Genomic DNA, 21,884 nt, shown 5'->3' on the forward strand with positions numbered 1-21,884 from the left:
AGTATGCTGCTTAGCCACCGACCACTTTTTCTGTTACTTTTCATGTAGTGTTCAATACGTGGGAGTGGCTTCCTGCTGAGATGATCACCTTACGATCTCAACAGGTTTCATCGAATATCCTTCTGATTGAGCCTGACTACTGGAGATATGCTGCTAGACTGAAAATAGACGCTTCGTTCTACATTTTTTATCCTCCAGGATTCAGTCACCGTCTGTGGTTGAAATGGAGCCCAGGAGCAGTAACAAAAAGGAGAAAACGTATCCATACACTATTCGTCAGAACAACACCCCCTCACAGACCAGTAAGACCAGCCATTCCAGCGCCCTACTCACGGAAGTCGATTCATGCACAAGCCAAACTGAAGCAAATGATTAGTTGGTCCCAGTCACATGATCCACACCAAAACACACAACCACTACATACGAGGGCCAGCTAGCTTAGCAGAGGCTTGCACCAATGGCCGAGAGGGTTAAGCTTGGGAGCGGGCCTGGTGGTTCGCGGTTCAAGTCCGGACGACTTTGCCTGACTTCTTTTCGACTTCCTCGATTAACTTGCTACTTCATAGGATGCTAATGCTTTTGCTGAGTCATATATAGCATCAAAATATGACTAACTAAGATGAAAGCAATCTAATGCTCCGAGTGCGAAGTCTTAACTATGGTTACATAGTTAAGTTTGAATCGAGATTTCTGAAAACACAAATGTCGACTTCCTTCCAAGCTTTTATTGGAGGAAGTAATGTAGGGAGTCAGAAAAAGGTTGTTTAAAAAGACAGGTCGATGTATACGTTAAGGTATGTGGATACGTTCTGTGATGTTAAGATTTCTTATTTAATAAACGTCCTACTGTACATATTTCACGTGGAGAAGCAGAGGCCTCCTGCAATAAATCATTAAAATTGTTTCGTGCTATTTTCTTGCTTGCACTGACAGTGAATCTTTCCTTGGTCTATACGCTTCAACCACTTAACTCGTTTTTTTCTTGGCTCGTGTACAAATGCAATTTGAACGCGCGCGCTTCCTGGCTTGTGCACAACTAAACAATCAGAATACTGGCTTGTGCATGAATCGCATGCCCCTACTCACGTCCTCTGGATTTTCGATGTTCAAATCAGACGCCAGTAGCCCAGGTCACGTTGAACTAGTCACGTGGGTGGTCTTCGCTTCATCAAGGTCACCTGAATTATCGATTCACCGAGTCATAAATGATATCGAGCATGTTGTCTCATGCAAAGAAAGGTTAAGGTGCTTACATTGAGTCCTTTACTGTGTCTATGCTAGATGCTGGGAGTACTGAAAGGATTTCAGATCGATACTGACGGGCATCTAAAAACAAATTCATTTTGGCATAAGGTTTTTGCTGCACAGATGATCGGCAACTCATGACAGCCTCAAGGGATTGGCTCTGATAAACATTGCCTTTGAAAGATCATAGCGCGTTCCATATCTTGTTTCACATTCCATCGTTTATCTAAAACACACAGCACCTATGGTCCTTCGCTCGCCTAGAGGGACATCGGTTCGAATTTCCTACTTTCATCAGAGTTTGTCACAACCCTGTCGATTTATACGTAGTGCATACGTTTGGCGTCTTGGATAGGCAGCCGTTCTTTACTCACGACCGCATATTTATGCTCTGTCAACTTCTGCGACCTTGTCGGATCAGTAATACCTCACATCCGTATCTTTGATGCGCCACGGTCTCGGGGTGTCTTAGCTACCCGAACACCAAGACCCAAGGGAAATATGTAGCGTGTCCGTCTTAGTGGAATCAATATTAAATCGCGAGTTGTGTACATTTGGCAGCCGACTGCCGTGACCGAGATACTTCGGAAGCCTGCACATGGTGTTACGGGAGCTAGTCGATGTGAGTTAATTAACCGAGCTTCGTGTGTCTGCTTTCAAGAGCGTTCCACCGAACAGGTGAGCGTTTCTTTTTAGGAGCATTGCGAGGATGAATAGTTTTCTGTGTTTATATTACCTCCCTTTGGATGACTCCACGGAAAGCCTGATACCCCGGTAAAAAGTTACTGCTGACTCGATGTCACACTGAAACGACCTTTGGAACTCCTCGCTTTCATCCAGTGGTCCCGGGATGCCGATGATTTGGTTTTGGACCTCCCATAAGAAATGCCTTGATATCTTCGCGCGGAAAATCTGCAGCCCTAACAAAACTGCTGGTCTTTATGACACTTCGTCCACGGTGGCTCTAGCACGTAGGTGCCGTCTATGTGAGTAGGAGTGTTGGTCTGTACTCAGTTTAGTTTATCATCAGGGAACGAGATCTACTGAGTGGGCCTAGGGGAGTTCTTACATCACCCCAAAAGTGTCATTTTACTGAGTTTATCTTCCCTCACCAACAGACTTAACCTTTCCGTGATGTAAAGTTTGTGAGCCTCTATAACTTATTGAGGTATAATCATGCGTTGTTAGGAAACTTAGTCGTGTTCCCGTTTAGGCCCCATGTATCCGCAACAACTATGAGCTGTATAAAGACCAATAGTTTCATAACGGTTCAATAGATTGAGCATGGTGATGCTGCTGTTACCGATTATGCTGGTAATGATGATGAGTACCACTCTGAATCCAACCACATTTTCGCCCATTGTCTACATAATATTTCTTGTTGCCCTCTTAGGTGGTATCGTGAATTGATTCCCAAGCCGATAAAAGAAAATTTGGACGCTGGTCCCGCTCTTTTGACCGCACAGATGCGAATTGCACCGAAGTTACTACGGTTGTGTTGGCAAGGTTTACCATTACATTACGATCAAGTGCGTGTTCTGAATTTCCTTTGAGTTCACGGTCTCAACACTGGTCCAGGTTATAGTAATTTCCGAACACCTTTACTAAATGTTAGTGATCTGCTCGCCTCTTATGCAATTCAAACACAAATCAACTGATTTCTCTCTATCCTACACAAAATGATGGGACCTCTGGTTCTCTAAATAGGCGTTCCTTCCTTAAACGTCTGCGGTTGGTTGTCGATATCGAATCGCCTTCTTTCTCATCCATTGAGTATAGACTTGTTTGTTGATTGGTACGTTTTCATAGTGACTTTGGTCACTTTCACTTGACTAGAACACACACTACCTAGGAAAGCCCAAATCATGGCGTAAGCTGTGAATAAATTCACCAAATTTATCAAATTGAATCTTGCTAGCTGAGTATCATCACGACGATAAGGGCTTTTTCTGCATAAAAAAGGCGGACCACCAAGATCTCTTTTCGATCTGTTAGATTTGTCCCTATTCAGATTTACTTACCAGATCAGAATTTCTCAACTCCTGCAACCTCGTGCACCCTCCTCAGCTAAAAGCAGTGATGTTATCTGTTATCTGACCCAAAACCCATTTGGAAATGGAACGAGCATCACCGGTCTTCTACAAACACATCGTCTTCACTGACGTAATGGAGGTTTCCAAATAGATAGAGGAATAAATGAGTCTACAACCTGAACAGGAAATTAGACGGATTCTGTCAAGCTGCGATGCACTTTGACCGCCGCAAACGTCATCTTGGAGAGTGGGGACATTGACAAGTAACAAATAAGCTGAGTAAAATGAACGCTTCAACCACTGCGAAGAGATTGAAGCTTATAGAGGAGCAACGGTTTACAGCCATAACAACCCATGCTGCATCTACAGAATTTATCCAACCAGGCTGGCCAGTGACTAGAAGCCGGACAAACAGTCTCCTAGCCCCCTAGATTGGCTTCGGAACATGAGTGACAGCTCGTTCCTCAAAAGTTTGACTCGTCTGGCAGTCTTGTTCCAACTGCTTCTGCTGCTACATTGTAGTCAGGTTTTAGGCCACAGGCTTCGGTTAAAACTTTAACCGTCTTCCAGTTTGGTTTTGGGCTTGGAAGTATCTGAGTCCATATGTAGCCACGTGATGCGCAAACAAAAATACCTACATCCCACCGTCGCGTGTTCCCGTCAGCCGAGTCATCTTGTTCGATGCACACAGCCGAGCGGAATAAGGCCAACATGCAATTTGTAACCTCTCCATATTTCTTCATTATCCTCTCCAAGTTCCTCGTTTGTCACTTAATTAATTGCATCTCTGTAGATCTCACCTGTTTGCAGTTCAATCAGGCATCCTTTTCACTACTCACATCTGCTGCTTCGAATCCGCTGTTCAAACCTGATTCTATTGCCTTGCACCATTTGTCGTTAGAACATTCAAGTGAATTGGTCTCTTTTCCTTGTACTCTTGCCACTTAATCGATGGGCAGTTATTGCTTTCAGAGAATTGGAATACAAAATCCATGTACACTGATTGGGGTTGCAGCACACCCGCTACCCGCAATCCACCGACAATGAACTTCGGAGACTATGTAGCTGCTGCACTGGCTTGCACAGTTTCCAGTCTAGCCTTGATTCCGAAGCTGAGACTTTCTCACCCATTTGGATTCATATTAACTTATGTCAGTGTGCCATCCGACTATTCTTTTCCAGAACAAATCGCGCAGCGATTTTTACAATAATGTCTGTTCACGGCCATTTATGCACACCGGGTGAAAACTTTTCATCTCGGACCATAATCCCGAGTAAAGGCATATGGTTATTTTGGCTGAGGATCTCGCTGCGTAACCTGGTCGCTCCATTCATCAGAAGCACGTTCTGGCGGTATATTTTTCGGACGCGAAGCATAATTATGTGGCGCAATGCATTCGGCAACCTTTTTGTGGTATTGGGTTTAAACTATGTTGCTTGATATGTCAACATGGAGCGTTAGCTATCGATGAAAAACGCACGTTGTGCTCTTGTCCAGTTTACATTTTCGCTAAATTTCCCCGCGAAACTCAGGCAGTCATCTTCCCGGCTGGCAGCAGAAAAGCTTTGAGAACCGTGAGATAGACGGACACAATATATTTTACAACGCGGGACCTGGCCACGAAGTACGAAAACGCTAACCAGTAAACTTAGTCGGGTAGGCAACTGCCGCCTTCCTGGATGGACACCCCGGGACTCAAGTCATCACTGGTTGATGACATTGGCGGAAATGGCCCAGTCGTGCAGTCAGTGGCGCTCGTGCATCAGAGCTATCGCCTTTAATGCGTAGCTACCCAATCTCTGAACAAATAGAACATGCCTTCGCCTCCACGGCTTGGTTGTATGTTCCACTTTTCCGTTTTCCGGTGATCGAAACTGTAGCAGCTAAAACCAATGTGCCTATGGAACACGGTTTATAGCTAATAAATTGATTGGTTAACAACGCGGGACTTTAAAACTGGACTCCTCAAACGACGTTGGTTGCGGTTCAGAAGACATTGCAACAACTGTGTGAGACGATGATATCTCTGATTGTGGTGTCTGAGAGCCCGTAGATAGAGGAAGTCACAGTTACTCCTTCGAAGCAGGAAGCAAGAGGACTGGGATACTGCCAGGTTGCCCAAGCCTAGACAGGGGAAGTCGAGAGGCAGAGGTCGGGTTCGAACCACGGGCCTTCCGGTCAGTAAATTCGCGCTCTAACCACTTGGTCCATCCCGCCTCACTGTTACTCCTTGGTGCGAAATGACGTATCCCTTCGAATCTAAAATACAACCTGGGTATGCGTTCTATAATATTTCTGTTTGAACGAAACTTTCATATGGATGGAGATGCCTGGTGGGAAAGAAAATTTAAAGGAGGACAAAACGCCTGTATGATTAGTAACGCATGAGATCTGCTTCAGCCAGTCCTAAAAATAAGACCTAATAAACCATCTGTTAGTGAGGTGGTCAAGAATTATAATAAAAACTTTATAAATGGTAGAAACCAAACCCTGGATCACCTGACAGAATATCTGCAGCAATGATTTCGCTTGCCATCTTTCTCGGTACTTATATGTTCTATCTGACTCAATCTGTCACCTCACGGTTTCTCCATTTTGTAAAGTACCAATATGTCTTTCTGTCTTGAAAGCCATCAGGTCGATGGGCTTCTGTGAGTGTAACTGAAAGACACTGGTAAACCTCTGTTTCACCCTGACTAGGTCGCCTGATCTTGATGCCTTTCGGAGAATTGGAGTCAATTGGTCCCTGTACCTCTGTTCAACCGAAGCCACCGCATAATCTATAAGGATACTTACATTAAGCTTGTCACAACGCGGCCACTAGCTCCCCTAATATCACATCCCCTAACTGTACGCAAAATACGGTTATGAGGGCACCATTTCTGCATTACGGCATTTGCTTGTGCGGTACTGGGAATACTGCCGACCAGCAATTCAGGGAACTCCCTGGATGGTTATCCATTTCTGCGTTCTTGAACTCTTCGAGTACTTTCGTGTCTCCCTTTCCATACTTTCGGCAACACTATAATGTATAGTTAGCTGTCCAAAAGCTTTCTTACAACTAGTGCGATTTGTCAGGATTATCGGCTCTCCCCCTTTTTGTCCAGACAATCCAAGGGATCAGAATCTAGATGTCCCAGTCACACCTTGCACAAAGAACCTAGTTTAGTAATCAATAATAGTATTTCAGCTGTATTACCCTTTCAGTGCCTAACTGCCATGCATGAAGGTTGAGATGCTGCCGGGTTTCCCAAGCCTAGACAGAAGTAGCGGAGATACAGAGATTGGGTTCGAACCACAGACCTTGCTTTATTATTCGGACAATATCACTTTGTCCTATGACAGTCATCCGAATTACTCCAAATAGAATATAAGAAGCGACCCTTCATTTGACCTCGCACATTTGAGGTGCAAGGTTTTATTTTCGGTTTCCCAAACTCTTCCGACTCTGAATCTTCGGAACCAGTGGGCTTCAGTTTATTGGCCGGTTAATATGTATGTCGAAATTTTACGGAAAATGAAGTCAGTTCGCTCGCCATCACATTGCGACCAATGACCAGCAACTTGTGGCATCGATGACATGAGAAATGGGTTACGTGGAATCTTGGGAGCCCTGTATACAAGACGCTCTCTGAGAAGAGATACATGGTATGGTTGGGAAACTTGTTACCTTGGGTCTCAAGCTCCTTAACCTTTTCAAACATTTGGTCACTGGTGCCTTTGTAGTCGTTTTAGGCGTCTCTGCAACGAATTGGTGCATAAAACGAATAGTTTGTAACGAACCAGAATCTGTAAATCAAAATTATCAGCTGTGCTCCACGAATGCTTAAGAACTGTCTGTCCAAGAAGGTTTTGCATCCCATTTCAAAATTTTACTAGAGGAACAGACTATGATAGCAATGCAAAATAACAGTGGCCACAGTTATGCTGAGTATCATAGGATTTTCGTGCCCTGCTGTCTGGTGTCCACATTAATCTCCTTGCATTTAGCTGGAATCTTCAAAGCGCAGTACCAGTGACGAGCAGTATTCTGCGTCTCAGCTGGATCGCTTTGTTAACGTTTGTTTGTCGCACTCTGGACTCCTGTTGGATGGATGCACAAGAGATATGGGGTCGGTCGTTGGCTTTTTCGCTGAGCTGGGCAATTTGATTGCAAACGTTTCATCACCAATCGAGGTGACATCATCAGCTGTAGCTATAGAAAACCAATTCGGGTGTGCAACGCTAAAAGAAGCTCGTCGCTGGGAAAACTTCGCCTGCCGACAAGACTCTACGCGCGAACAATTACACTTCCTCCATGAATGCCTACGTAGGAACGTGCTGCCACCCAGTACTAATCACAGACCTGCGCTAGACCATCCGCAGGCGTGGGCCCTAGCAAGACAGTATGGCAGACGAATGGTTGAGTTAATGATAACAGATGCCCACAACCGTCTCAAAAAATACGAAAGAGTACTTAATGAGAGCAAAATAAATTGTTTGACTAAAACCAGTCCTCAACACTTGGCAGAACTTGAAGCAGCAATCGGACGCCGAGTAGACAATGTCAAGATCAAACGCAGAACAGCCATGGAGACAAAATTGCGCAAGCTCACGAGGAACAACAAACACAATAATTGCGACGCTTGGATCAAGAATTTATCTGGCCGCCAACTCAGCACAGCTGAGCAGGAACTGCTAATGAAATGAAAGGATCAACTTCAACGTCGAAGACGCATCTTACAAGGATTACCTAGCCAGCTTAGAACATGCCCTGAAAACAAACGAAATGTCCCGGGAGGTTCAACAACAGATACGACAGACAATCGTACCGGCGGTCACGCGGAATAGAAACATGCAACTGATTTCCAAACAAGAACGAGACGCACTCACAAGTCTACGAAAGGATGAAACAATCGTAATACTACCGGCAGACAAAGGACGCATCATGGTGATAATGGACAAGCCAGATTACATTGAAAAGGCAAAACAACTGCTAAATGACACCACGACCTACAAACCAATTGATCATGACCCAACTTCAAACGTCATCAATCGAATCAACACGACACTCAAGAAACTGCAAGAAACACACGAGATAACCAGACAGGAACGATGGAAAATGAAAGCCGATGATACCAACATTGCACGATTCTACGGACTACCAAAGGTGCACAAAGAAGGAACTCCACTTAGACCAATCGTTTCACTTCCGGGAACCCCAACTTACAAATTAGCAAAAGACTTATGGAGAAGATTAAAACACTTAATCTCCGGATCGGAACACACAGTCAATAATGCAGGTCAGTTCCTACACAAACTACGGAACGTCAGTATAGAAGACGATGAAGTCATGCTTTCATTTGATGTCACATCGCTGTTCACTTCAATCAACCACAACCTCGCCAGGACAACCATAGCAGAACTGCTTCAGACTAAGCCCAACACGACAGGAACCATGAAACCTGAAAGTATAGGCAAACTGCTGGACTTTTGCATGGATACATACTTTACCTTCGATGGACAAATATATCAACAGCTGAAAGGAACTCCAATGGGATCTCCAATATCAGGATTTATTGCTGAGGCGGTAATGCAAAGGTTAGAGCATGCGGTACTGCCGATCATCAATCCAAAACTTTGGATCCGCTACGTGGACGACACCTTTGTCATCATGAAACGGGATTCAGTGCACGAGGCACATGAACTGCTCAACACCACTTTTGAAGATATCAAGTTTACAATCGAACTGGAAAGAAACAATCGACTACCATTCTTAGACGTTCTAGTGAACAGAAAGATGGATGGGACTCTGGAAACCTGTGTATACCGGAAGGAGACTCATACAGATCAAATCCTGAACTACAACAGCAATCACCCAGTAAACCACAAGAAGAGCTGCGTCCAAACCTTGTTCAAGAGGGCGGAGACACACTGCAGCACCACAGAACTGCGGAAGAAGGAAGAAAACCATCTACTCAGGGTATTCCAGAACAATGGATATCCAAGGAATTTTATCAAGAGAAGCTTGAAGAAGAAGACACCCCAACCACGGCAACAGCAAGAACAAGCCACCAGACGGGTAGTCCTGCCTTACATCAGGAATATATCAGAACTCGCGACCAGATTATTGGCTCAAAAAGGAATATTTGTGGCCCACAAACCGAATGCCACCCTGAGGAAATTAATCTCTAGACCGAAGGACAACCCGGACAAAACCAAGAAGAACAGTGTGATATACCAACTCAACTGCGACAACTGCATCAAATTCTACGTCGGACAAACTGGGAGGAGACTATGCACGCGAATAAAGGAACACAACGCGGCCGTCAGGAGGCATGACCCCCTGTCCTTGATATCCATACACGAGGACCAAGAAGGCCACAAATTCAACTTGGAAAACGCAGAAATTTTGGTATACGGACGCACGAGGCACGGAAGAGAATTTCTGGAAGCATGGTACTCGACGGCAAATTCGATCAACCGGTGCATCGAACTGGACCCAATTTACGCACCCCTACGTGCAAAAGACCAACAACTCAACCGGAAAACTCAAGGAAGACCGAATATTGGATTCACAAACAACGAAACAAGGAACTCCTTGGAGGCAAATCAATAAAGGTCACAACGCAGGACTGGAAGGGACAAAGGTCAATCTAGCTTCGACCAGATTACGACGGAGGGGATGCCAAGCTCAAAGGTCACGTGGGCATCGGCGAATGGGGATACAGGACAACGGAGCAACCAATGGAATCACCCGACCGAACAACTAATCGCGACCAAAGGTCATCCCCTGCTAGCAGCACGTATATTAACACACGCACAACACTACCCAACGCACAACCACCAACCCACCGGTACGCACTACTACGCTCCACAATAACGCACTGATGATGTCACCTCGATTGGTGATGAAACGTTTGCAATCAAATTGCCCAGCTCAGCGAACAAGCCAACGACCACCATCTACGATACCTGAGCTACCAACATTTTCCTCTATAGAAAAGATATGGGGTCAATCCCGCTGCTGTTCAGACGTGTTTGCTTTGGTGCCCTTTGGAAGTGTCTGCACCTTGCAGTTGCAGTTGACACAAGGCACTTTGCTCCAGATTCCCACCCTTCGCACTTCTTTCCACCTTACCCAGGCGTCGTTCTTTAAGCGTTGTATGGCAGTTAATTCCGGGTTTCCAGTGCTACTGTGTTGTTCCCAATAGTATGGATGACGATGAGGTGGATGCGCGCTTCAATTAAAGTCAATATGGAGGAATTTTCGGCGGTGAACTCGCGGCTTTTCTTCCATCCTGAAACTTTGAGACCCCTCTGTTGGTCGAGAACCAGTGCGACTACACGCATATACCTGACTGAGAAAGGCGATCGTTCTTCCTCCATTGTTGAACCAAGAGGTAACCTGTATTCCTATTGTCGGTAGGAAGTGCCGTGCGGCTTTTATGCTTCTCAGAGAAGTAAAGCTGAACTCAGCATGGTTGAGGTTCTACTTCTGTAATCTGTTCTATGGACTGTTTTGTACACCGATATGTATTGGATATATGTATTACATTGTATATGTTATTCGTATGTTTCATGAGCCATTTTTTCCACAATAACCCGCTTTCAAAATCCACCCGAAGTTACTCAATACCAGGCCTTGTTTTATGTGCCCCTACTCAGGAACTAAAATGGGGTGTTCTTATACCAGGTCGAGCACCCCAGCCGTACGGTGACCCTCGATTCTATGAAGAAACCTCAGTCAACTGTAATGTGCAAGCTAACTCCCCGAGTGTATCAGACGGTGAGAACACCAAACAAAATCAAGACAGGACGATCGTCAGTGAATCTGTCAATAATTTCTGCAATATGACTCTGCGTTCTAGAATCCCTGTAAGCAAAGAGACAGCTGCAGGTCGGGTAGAATATTCATTTCCATATGGGTAAGTATGCAGCCCCATAAATTCTAACCCTTTCCGAACATCCGAATTTCTGTCATGCTCTCTACGTTACGAGTCATAAAGTGTCAAAGTACATTGATTCTCTTCTCCTTACTGGCGGTTCATCTGTGTGTAACATCTCTCTTTGCCTATGTAGCGCTTATTTGTCGTACTGGTCGGCTGCAATGCAACGTCGATTTTTATCAGACTTATCTGACAATCCGAACGGCGACTTCGCCTCAGCATACCGCCAACGAGCCGTGCCGGATTCTCGCGATGACCATCTGATGGATGAACTTCAACGAAGTATCCAAGCTATGCCTCTGGAACCGGAAGAACGAGCTCGCTTGTTTGCAACCATATCAGCTATTCGTAACCTGGGCACCAGGTCGGACGATTATGGCCCCAATCGCCAAGTAAGTTACAAAGAAAAATGGTTCTTTTTACCTCCTCACTTACTGCGATGGGGCCAACAGTCAGTTCGAAAGCGGCCATATGGGCGTCGTCGAAATTTCGGTCCACGAATGTCTACTGGACCAGCTTCTCTCAATCGGATCAGCGCGGAATGATATGGGACTACGTGGAACACTTTTGAGCTAACGACCATCTGAAGGTGCAGCTATAAGTAGTGGACCCCGTTACGTATGAAAAAGCTACACACGGGACATTAATGAGTAAATTATAGGCGTGGCAGTGACAGTGTAAGAGCAAATCTAGTAAATGTCGGTTTTTAATGTAGCAGTTTTAAAAAAGCCGCTTCACAAAGATAGATGAGATTGCAGATGGATTTAAACTGGACACTCGTGGATCTATCTGAAACTCTGAAGTACAGTCTTTTACTTTGGTAGAATTTGTTTTTTTTTGTTAATGCCCGCCTTTATTATGTTTATCCCATCCAGCTTCAGCGCACTAATCTCCGTGTGAACGCACTTACCGGCGGTGTAAGTCATGCACCCCAGTCTTGCAATTTTTAACATAGTTGAGGGATAATTTAAAAAAAAAAGACTGACAGCAGTCAAGTGAGTATTTAACTTTTCCTACCAAATTATGGGGGCGAGATTGACCAAGTGGTTACTGACCGGAAGGTCTGTGGTTCTAACCCAAACTGTGCCTCTCGACTTTCCCTGTCTAGGCGGCAGTATCCCAGCCCTCGTGCTTCCTTCTGGTGGCATGGCAGATAGTCACCGAAACGGTGCTACAACTGAACGATCCATATTTTGTTTAATCGCATAGACTGAAACAAGAAATCACTTCAATTCATACCGGCAGTTACAGTTACTGGCCGTGTGGCGCGCTTCGGTAAACGAGGGAAAGGTTCAACAGTTCTTCGTCACATACTACAGTTATACGGGCAAGCTCTCTGGCTAGGGTTCGATAGTACTGGAGACAATTTCCTGCAATATGAAAATCTTGTGAGAAAGTGGTGCTTGGTAGCGCAAGTGCGTTCTGTAGGGATTGTCAATATTGTTGCTAATCAGTCTTTCAGCCAGCGTCAGCTGTTCATCTTACCGTTTTTTTTTCAAAATTTAGGGTTCCTCCGAACCGGTTTATGAATACATCGGCGAAATGCAGGTGAGTTCCTTTTGATTCCATAATCCGAATTATTTAATATTTCGGTCTTCGCAGAGCTGTGTACCAATCCAGATGTTGTGCACGATGAAGTGTCGTTTTGGACATACTTTTCAATTTTGTCGATGGGTTCTCCCAAAGCTTTTATAGACTAATCTTTAACTTGTCGCCATTGCACAGTTATGCGGTGCGAATGTCTAAAAACTTAATGCGTTGCAAGTCGGTTATCCTGACTAAATCAGACCCATGGAGGCTTTTCCTAGTAGGACCCGTTTCAACGAAAAACCCCGCATAGTCTCTCATTACATTTTTATCCACTCCCCCATTGGTTGGCATACTTTATGCAGATTCGTGGTCCCGCGTTCTGGTTGGATCCGAAGCGCTATGAGTGTGTGAAGCAGGCCGTGCCGAATAAAAACCCCAAATCCAATCGTCGTCAGAAGAATCGACGTGCAGTTGATACGGTCAATCCAGTTATCCCAACCTGCTGGTTCAATCATCTACCACACGATGTAAGTGATTCGCTTAGTCATTCTTGCCACTGCAGTTGCACTTTTTTGTATTGTGCGTGACTTCGGTCGTGTCGCTTTCAAAACGCGGGCTTTTGATGTGATTCTTCTCAACTGAAGATCCGGGCATCATACAAATCTTCGCTGTTTCCCGGCAGGGAGCGGCTTCCAATCCAAAAACGGAATAGTCCGGTTTTATCTTAGTAAGGGTACTTTTAAAAAGATAACAAAATGTAGCAATCCCTCTCTTGGGCGTATTTGGTAGCGGGATTATTGGTGCTCAATCATCATGAGATAGCACGATGGACTGTTTATGGAGTTGAATCTTTTAATAATGGTTTATCCGCACTCCTCATATTCGAGCTACCGGAAATTCCCACTCGCCTCAGAGCCCTACATGGTTTATATGATCTCAGGATATTGGAACTGTTTAGGCATACCTGTCTATTCACGCGAGCACAGTCTTTGGTCAATGAGGTTTCCACTTTCTGCATCCGGAGTCATCCTGGTGATCTCTTCTCTAAGTGCTTGTTCGCTGCGGTTAATCGGAGCCGAACGTGCCTTCCCATGCCTCGGCTGGTGTACCGCACCAAGGAACAAAAGTCACTGAGTCAGAACAAGTGCGATGATTAATGAAATCTTGGTTTATTGCATCATCAACACAAATGAACAGTGTGCCATTCTGTCATTCGAGGAATGTGGGCTTGCTGGTACATGACGGTTTTAATACGTGTGTTTCAGGATATTTCCTAGTAAGATTCAATATAACCCACTTCGGTATGGGAGGAAATTTCGACGTTTCGATAGTATTGAATGTGACATCGAAAGCGGCATTTAACCGTACAGTGGCGTACGATTCTCGCTTGCCTTTATTACAGATGTCCTGTCTGAGATAATACCAATCCAATGTGAGTAAGATTGCATGGGGAAGTAGTTCTTGTAAAAAAACACTGGATTCATTCCTTATGAACCATCCTCTACTGGGACACAACCTACTAGAGCTCTGTGGAAAGATGTTACACAGGTTGGGATAGAAATTTGGGCCTTCGCATAATTCTCCCTAGAGGGGGACGGTCTTGCACCGTCCCCAGACTTTTCGTTCTACTCAGTTGTTTCAATCGATAACCAAGTATTGTCTCCGTCATCTGTTTTGTTATCTAACGGGTCTATGTGGCCGTTGCTCTCATGAAACGTGCTCATTGGCGTGACCAGTAAGTTTTATGACGCACGTACTACGTCAACATAAATAGATCGAGTTTAATCAGCCCGTCGAATCTTCAATTCATTTCTCCACGCTGCAGACGTCAAAATCTCATGCTCGGCCAGTTCCCCACTTTTTGCTGAAATACAAAACTTTCGTCGTTTCTGTATTTTGGTCGCTTTATTCCAGCATATTCAAGTTTAGTTGCCAAGTGTACATATTTCGTACCAACCGTGACGCGAATCTCAATGTCTGAGCACATACAACGCAACTGTAGTGGAACCGACCGGATTTATTTCAACAAAACTTACAGAGATACAGTTTTGGTACTTTTGTGTTGCCTTGCAACAGATCGGTACAGTGCAACATGTTTTTTGGCATTGCCGCATACAGCACCCTCTTTCTGCCCCAGTTAGCCCTACCACTGTTGGTCTAAAGATGCTTTCTTATGCCAAGACGTTCTTACATTTTTATGGGATGTCCCTGTACTGAAATTTCTCAGCAGGCTCGACACTGAGCTACTGTGTTTTGAAGGCTTCGTATCAGAGGGATATCTCAACGTCATATCGAGTCCTCTTCATGTCTCTATGATTTCTGAGATTCCTCTTGAGATGTTCTATCAAGAACCTCAGGAGGCATTAACGTGAACAGGTCTGGTCAAATTTAAGACCGACTTCATCAAATCCAATTGGCCATATGCACCTGAGGACATCCCTCCTCTTCAGTCTCATTGAAGCTAACGCTACTTCGCTTGAGTAGATAGGGGACGGATGATCGTTTGTTAATTTTTCCCTTCCGATACACTTCACATTATATTTTATTTTCTTTCCCGGAATGGTCCACCACTTGTTTCGTCGTCTTCAGAGGTAAACGAGGTGAACTGGGTGTAAGTAGAAGTTTCTTACGTGTGTTCTACCTAATTCTATTTGTTCTTGGTGTTACCCATAACGCAGTTGTGGTAATATTCTATGTTTCGCTCTTTTGGACGTATTTCTAACCTTCACCGGTTCGTTATTACTCGCTGGTTGCTCGCCAATAACTCACTGTTTGAGTTCATCCACATTCACTCTTTGTGAACAAACTGTTTGTTTCACTCCCACGACTCCTTAGAAAGTTGAATGAGTCATCTGTAAACGTATCTGTTCTTGTTTTATGCCTATCTTTTCGAGGACGGCGAAGGGTTGCCAGTGGGATCTCCTTTGTCTCGGTCCTTTCAAACACATATTGCGGCTAATCGCCTTCACAGTGCAAGTATGGAAATGCTGAACCTCGCAAGGGCCAACGCACAAGAAACGCCTAACTCCCCATCAGAAATCCAGACAGCTCATCTCGCTACTGAGCTGTTACGGGATCGGGTACATGCTACCTTTTGGCAAAGTTATTCGAAGCGTATAAGGTATGGTTTCGTGTTTTTGCTTGAGTGTTTCAGTTATCGTTAGGGTCTCAGTTACTTCCACCTATTTGTGAGTTACAGGTTCATAAAAGCATGTGATCCAGTCTCATCCTGATCAAGGTTCAGCTTGTAAAGCGAGTCACAGTTTAGGTTCACTCAATGTTTGAAATCATATCCTTACTTTATTTTGATCGACCCTCTCTGCGTCTCCATGATTTCTTGGATCCCCCCTTGTTTTCATGGTGTTTCTAGGAATCAAATGGCCGTTTGGCTTCCGACTTCAATACTACCGACAGAGGCTAGAAAGTGAGTGTTTGTTTTGCTCTTCTTTGGTGTTTTTAGCTTGATGTTAGTTTTTTTTGGATGAATCCACGTGAACGCGGATTTACCCTCTAGACTTTTGATGTTTCTGTGTTAATGTCCCCTCTTGTTGATGAGGTGTCGACATGTCCGATCATGACTTTTCCCTCTAATGGGGAATGATCCAAGTTTGATCAAATTTGATTTAAATCACCCTAATGGACTGATTGTTACGGCACGATATCCAGCCAAGAACTATACCACTTGTAAGTTCAAACAGCATTTTTGTTCTCTTCCATTTCTGGGACAGAATATGCACTTTGACAACAATCTATGGTCAATACGACCCAGATTGTTCGCTTTTATGGATGCTGACACACGATTTCACTATAAACATTACAGTAGCTGGTCAGGAGCACCTTCAAGGCACAACTGATCTCCCCGTCAATTGCGCAACTCAACGGGCGATTGGATGCTTGAGTATATAGTGGTGAGGTGAGCTGAGCAGGCTGACAGACCGTCGCAACCATAGGAACTACGATCGTGGTGCGACTGCCTGCAGTTCCGTCCAGCTGGTTCGGCGTTGTGACTTGAAAAAAAGTCATTCCCATACTAGCATAACATCGCTAGTGAATGCCCTTAGAATCCACTCCGAATGCTCCGAGTGCTCTGAGTATTCAGTACACTATATCCATGTTTCATGCTGGAAAGTGGCCGGCCGATCAGCAAACCCCTGTCAATATGCTGCTGATTTTGGACGTATTTGAACAAGACCATTTTATTACCTTATTTGCGTACTGATTTGCTTTTGACGGAAGACTCAGCTGAATCCAGCTAAATCTCTTGTGTATGGTGATTCTCTTCAGTTGAATGTGCTGCCTCATGTTCTAGTTGATAAGATCTTCCAGATGTCACAATACATTGTCTGGACGTAACACACTACTCATAATGTTGCTGGAAACGCCGGCAACCCACGACCTTTTTAGGGCACATCAGGTAAGCGCAGCCACCTGGTTTCTGTTCATTTTATGCTTCAACTGAACCCAAACTAAACGGAGTGCACACACTACTCTCATTTGTTTACTAATTTGTTTTGAGGGGAAAGGGGCTCAGCTGAATCCCTCGTTTATGGTGGTTTTCATCAAGTGAATAGTGTGTTCCATCTGGATAGTGTATTTCGATATCTCCAACATCGTAATAAATGAAGTGGTATGAAGCTGACTTGTGCGGTGCATTTATTTGAAGCCGACATCATAAACGCTTGAGCTGGAATCATTTGAGTCTTCCGTAAAACCAAATTAGCATAAAATCAGAGTATTTGCTGGATTCCGTCCGATTTGGGTAGAATTAGAACTCGGGAACTGTACCTGATTAGCCCTAAAAAGTTCGAAGCTGGTCGTGAGCTGTGGGAGAGTTTTCAGTATGTTACTCCAAGACCACTTGAGTTGACAGTTTATACTCAAACAGGAATACGGTACATACCCGGGACCTGTCAAAATCACGCTTTTCTTGTGGCGCACTCGCTTCGAGCCATACATTTGTAGCATTTTTCGGACAGCTGGAGTAGATCACTTAGCATTCTTAACTGAATATTGTCATTGTGCAGTAGGAGTGTCTAATTAATAATCTACAGTCCTAGTCATCAATTGCCCTGTTAGGTTAATTTGAGGCCACGTTATTTAATGAGACAAGCTGGTGGAGAAGCAAATGAAAAACGCCGATTGTTTATCAAGCTCTTCTGAAACGATGACTTCTCATTCGGTTTCAAACCTTTTCCAATTGATTGAAAAACGCCAAACATTTTCATCGTACACCCTTGTCCCATCGTTGTGATTTCTACGATAGACTGGTCTTTCTCCTCCACTCTTGCGTAGTGATCTGGTTTCACGTTGATTTCTGTGCAACCTGCATTCAGATTCAGTAGAGGGAATTCTTAGATCTAGGTAAACATGTCTTTTGGGAGTAGTCACAAGTGAATTTTATCGATTTCTTCCCCCTTGTATGGTTGTACTCAAAATGCACCGTGAACCTGGGGAAATCGGTAATTTTCCACTCGATCTAATGTGAGGCCTATTGGGACTGGGTTTCAAGGCTCCCTGGGTCAGGGTTTAGGTCTTCGAGCATGAAACATGAATGTTCCATCAAATAAACTAATCTTCTTATCCTCCTGACGAACCTCTGCTAACAGCCTATCACCGTCTTTGCTGTTCTTGGAGATCATTAAGTAGGCGCAGTTCCCGATTTTAATTGAACACCCCAACTGAAAAAGCACAGTTATTTGACGGGATAAGAAAAAGTACAATAAACTGGGCTGAAGAAGTCCATTTAAGCACTTGCTAAGGCCGTTTTGGTGTGCTTCAAGTGTTGTAACTCAGCTATACACGTTGTCCGACGTAACCAAAGAAATAGTATTGATCATTCAGTGCGCGACCAAATGTTAGCTGGAAAGACCGTGCCGACGCGTAAACCCCTTCCATGTGCATTCCAGTGACTGATTGTGTATCTCCGGCGAATGGTGTAATACGATCAGTTTTTAACACCCCTGGGTAGTTTTTCTGAGAGGATTGGTAATTGTGAAGCACGGCGTGGGTGCAACGCCTCACTGGCGTTTGTATTTTTAGTCGTGCTGATGTTTGAGACGGTAGAAATCACACGACCTTTGGTGGTTTAGGTCGTTCCCTCGAGTCAACAGATTGGAGTGAAACCCATCCTGAATGGAACAATTTACCTGAGTGATTAAATGCGTCAGGTTGAATGAAGCACAGGGAATCTATCATTGACCTATCCTAATATTTACGGAAGACGTCATTGCATCTCAGAAAGCTTAGTCATACATGGCGTTCATCACGTGAACTTAAGTTATGTGGCTCTTTAGCTAATGATTGTTCCCACTAGGATGAAGGCGGCAACTGTGACCTCGTTCGAACCTTTTTTGTATGCACATCACAGGTGAACCATATTCGGTAATACATCGCGGTCGTCGGTCTTGAGACGCGTCATCAGATGTTACACAATGGGAAATCATACGATTAAAGTGATCAACTTGCTCATGTAAATAACACTACTCGTAAACATAGTGTATGTTCTTTTCAGAAAAGTGGTTGACGCATCGGGGTTTTAGAAAATTTGACTATCTGACAATAGTCGAGTGTCATTTTCAACTTTTCACGGCCCTCGCCGGATGTTAGATACTATCCTTCAGATTTATATGAAGACTGTCATTTATAAGAGCAGGGTCTGGTTAGCCTTTCAGAGCAATTCGCTACGCACTTTCTCCTGCTCGGGTTTCATTATATGGATATAGCAAGGTCACCGCCCGTCCCATCAGTTGGCAGTTTTCACCGTTTACCCAACATCACGTGACCCTTAACAGCACCTCTGCGCATGTCGCGTGTGAATCGGGGTGATTTGTCGGTGATTTGCGGTGAAATCTGCGAGGAAATTCCTTCACATGAGAATGCCAATGTATTATTCCAAACCTTTATGGCTGGTGGCAGCGCTAGTGCTCTGGTAAAAGATGAAATTTGATAACAAAAAGGACGTGATCGATCGCGGGCTAAGACAAAAAGCACAGTAATTGCTTTCCAGAGCTAATGACTGTCATAATTGGTATTTAAGAACAACGATTAATCAATCCGTTACAAGCATTTCTCATTTAATTCGATTACGATACCCTCAACCTTTTATTTTGGCATGAAACGTTTTATCACTGGTACGTAACTCACATAAGAAAAATGATTGATAAGCGCTCTTGTTTAATTGGAAACCAGTAATAGGTCTACAAACCTGTTTTCAGTCTCTCAGTTCAGTTGCTTATCTTGAATACACGATCAGGCTCGTCAAAACAAACTTTTAGAAAAAATTGCGGGCCTTGAAATTTACCTTCATCACTTCACGTTCGGTTTGCTTCACCATGTCCCAGTGACCCGAATTTCAATCCATCCGGACATCATGGAGCGATTCTGCCTCAGGTGATTGTTGCAGGCACCGTATCCCGGCGTGCTGTCGAGCCGCTTTGGTTGACCGCAAGTAATGCCGACCGAAATCGCCTGGGCAGTGAGATCAAAGCAATGGTCCAAGCACCGCCCGGTTACTGCTTTGTCGGCGCAGATGTGGACTCTCAGGAAATGTGGATTGCCGCTCTGATTGGAGATGCTAGCTTTGGATTCCAAGGCAAGTCGTTCCATAGTCCACTTCAACTAACAAGCGTGGCAAATCCTAAGAACAGTTGGGACACTGCGCTTTCTTATAGATCCTTGATTCTATCGCCTCGTCAAATGTACCGCATATATTTTTCCATCGTCAGGATATCTGATCTTGCCTGTGTTCAGTCATTCGGGAGGCCATAGGAAGACTACCAACAGACCGCTTCGCGCCAACCAAAGTCAAACAAGAGTTCAGGGTCATCTGTATCCAGCACACTACACGGAATTTCCGCTTGGAGCATGGCCTTCTGCTTCCAACTAGAAGTGTGACGGAAAAGAATACCATCAAATATAAGAACACACACAATCGCAAAGATACTGGGTACTTTGCTCTGTGGGGGTATCAGCAAACCCGGAATAATTATAGGTGCAATGCACCATTCCAATCTGTTCATCGTTTGTTGTTACCGTTTCAGTGGTGTAGCCGCTCATCTATTTCCGATTTAGCTGATATTGGTGTGCAGAATTCGAGGCCATATAAGACAGTGGGACCGATGAAGGATATCTCTTGAGTAAAACTTACCAAAGATATTCCTGTGAAGATCGTTTAGCCTAGGTCACCGAATACAATTTATGTGCCGTCAGCTAAGCTAGTTATCATTAGCAGCACACTAACAGCAATATCGGCTTTGAATAGCAGGATAATCCCTTTTGAAGAAAACACCTGTATGAGAAGACAGCATTCGAACCATGCGTGATTTCCTTCGCAATCGAAGCATACTCACGTATCCCTGTCTTAGTCTATGAGTGAGTATTCATCTTTTGAGATATGGACATTTCTTGATCGTTCTCTCTGTTGTCGGTGTTGTGACTCAATTGCTTCGGTATGTTTCTTCTTTGCGTTACTTACTACCCGCTTAGGTGCTACTCCGTACGGTTGGATGACTCTGGAGGGGAACAAAACAGACGGAACGGATTTACACACCAAAATTGCCCAAATTATGGGTATCACGCGCAATGAAGCCAAAGTGCTCAACTATGCTCGTCTCTATGGCTCTGGACACGAATTCACGAAACATCTGTTAACCAAATTCTCCAATCTCACAGTAAGTAGGCTAAATTAGATTCTCTGGTCACAGCTGATTGATTCTGGAATTTGCTTATCACTGAATCGCACAGTTCATATTTCCGTTAGTGCGTATACGTCGTTGGTCCTACTATTTTCATCAATCAGTAGATTTTGCAAGTGCGTATTCACAAACGGTTTGGCAGTTCTAGAGAAATTGACAGGTGAGTTACAACGATCAGAATCAACATCCGTCTGCGTTATACCTGGTGTAGAGTCTCCCCGAGTAGCACGGCTTTGTAATTTTCTCTTTTTGTCTGCGTGGATGCCAATCGAATCATTTAAACGTACTACGGGCTTGTCTGCTTCCAATTCCAGCGATTCAAGATGTTTACTCGCCCTCAAATCTTCACGGTTCCTCGTTTCATTCTAGTATCATCTGAGTGTCATCGTGTATTCGGTAGTAGGTAGAGCGATTGACACGATAGGATCCACAACAAACACACATCTCAGTGCAC

General features: G+C 44.3%; 2 protein-coding genes across 2 annotated transcripts in view; one reads left to right on the forward strand and one right to left on the reverse strand.

The window, feature by feature from the left end:
• Positions 1-10,647, reverse strand: part of T265_02617 (hypothetical protein) — a gene marked incomplete at both ends in the record, with an annotated part of 31,300 nt that extends 20,653 nt beyond the window's left edge. Inside the window, one exon of the mRNA XM_009166915.1 lies at positions 10,616-10,647. Within this exon, the coding sequence (XP_009165179.1) occupies positions 10,616-10,647 (32 nt within the window). The remainder of the gene's footprint in view (positions 1-10,615) is intronic.
• T265_02616 (hypothetical protein) overlaps positions 1-21,884 on the forward strand; it is a gene marked incomplete at both ends in the record, with an annotated part of 52,206 nt that overhangs the window by 11,616 nt on the left and 18,706 nt on the right. The window contains 12 exons of the mRNA XM_009166914.1: positions 1,767-1,923; positions 2,523-2,774; positions 8,072-9,673; positions 10,927-11,186; positions 11,341-11,599; positions 12,714-12,755; positions 13,019-13,264; positions 15,632-15,858; positions 16,108-16,161; positions 20,078-20,382; positions 21,222-21,406; positions 21,440-21,590. Of these exons, the coding sequence (XP_009165178.1) occupies positions 1,767-1,923; positions 2,523-2,774; positions 8,072-9,673; positions 10,927-11,186; positions 11,341-11,599; positions 12,714-12,755; positions 13,019-13,264; positions 15,632-15,858; positions 16,108-16,161; positions 20,078-20,382; positions 21,222-21,406; positions 21,440-21,590 (3,740 nt within the window). The remainder of the gene's footprint in view (positions 1-1,766; positions 1,924-2,522; positions 2,775-8,071; positions 9,674-10,926; positions 11,187-11,340; positions 11,600-12,713; positions 12,756-13,018; positions 13,265-15,631; positions 15,859-16,107; positions 16,162-20,077; positions 20,383-21,221; positions 21,407-21,439; positions 21,591-21,884) is intronic.

The sequence above is a fragment of the Opisthorchis viverrini genome, assembly GCF_000715545.1.
Source record: "Opisthorchis viverrini unplaced genomic scaffold opera_v5_33, whole genome shotgun sequence".
Classification (NCBI taxonomy): domain Eukaryota; kingdom Metazoa; phylum Platyhelminthes; class Trematoda; order Opisthorchiida; family Opisthorchiidae; genus Opisthorchis; species Opisthorchis viverrini.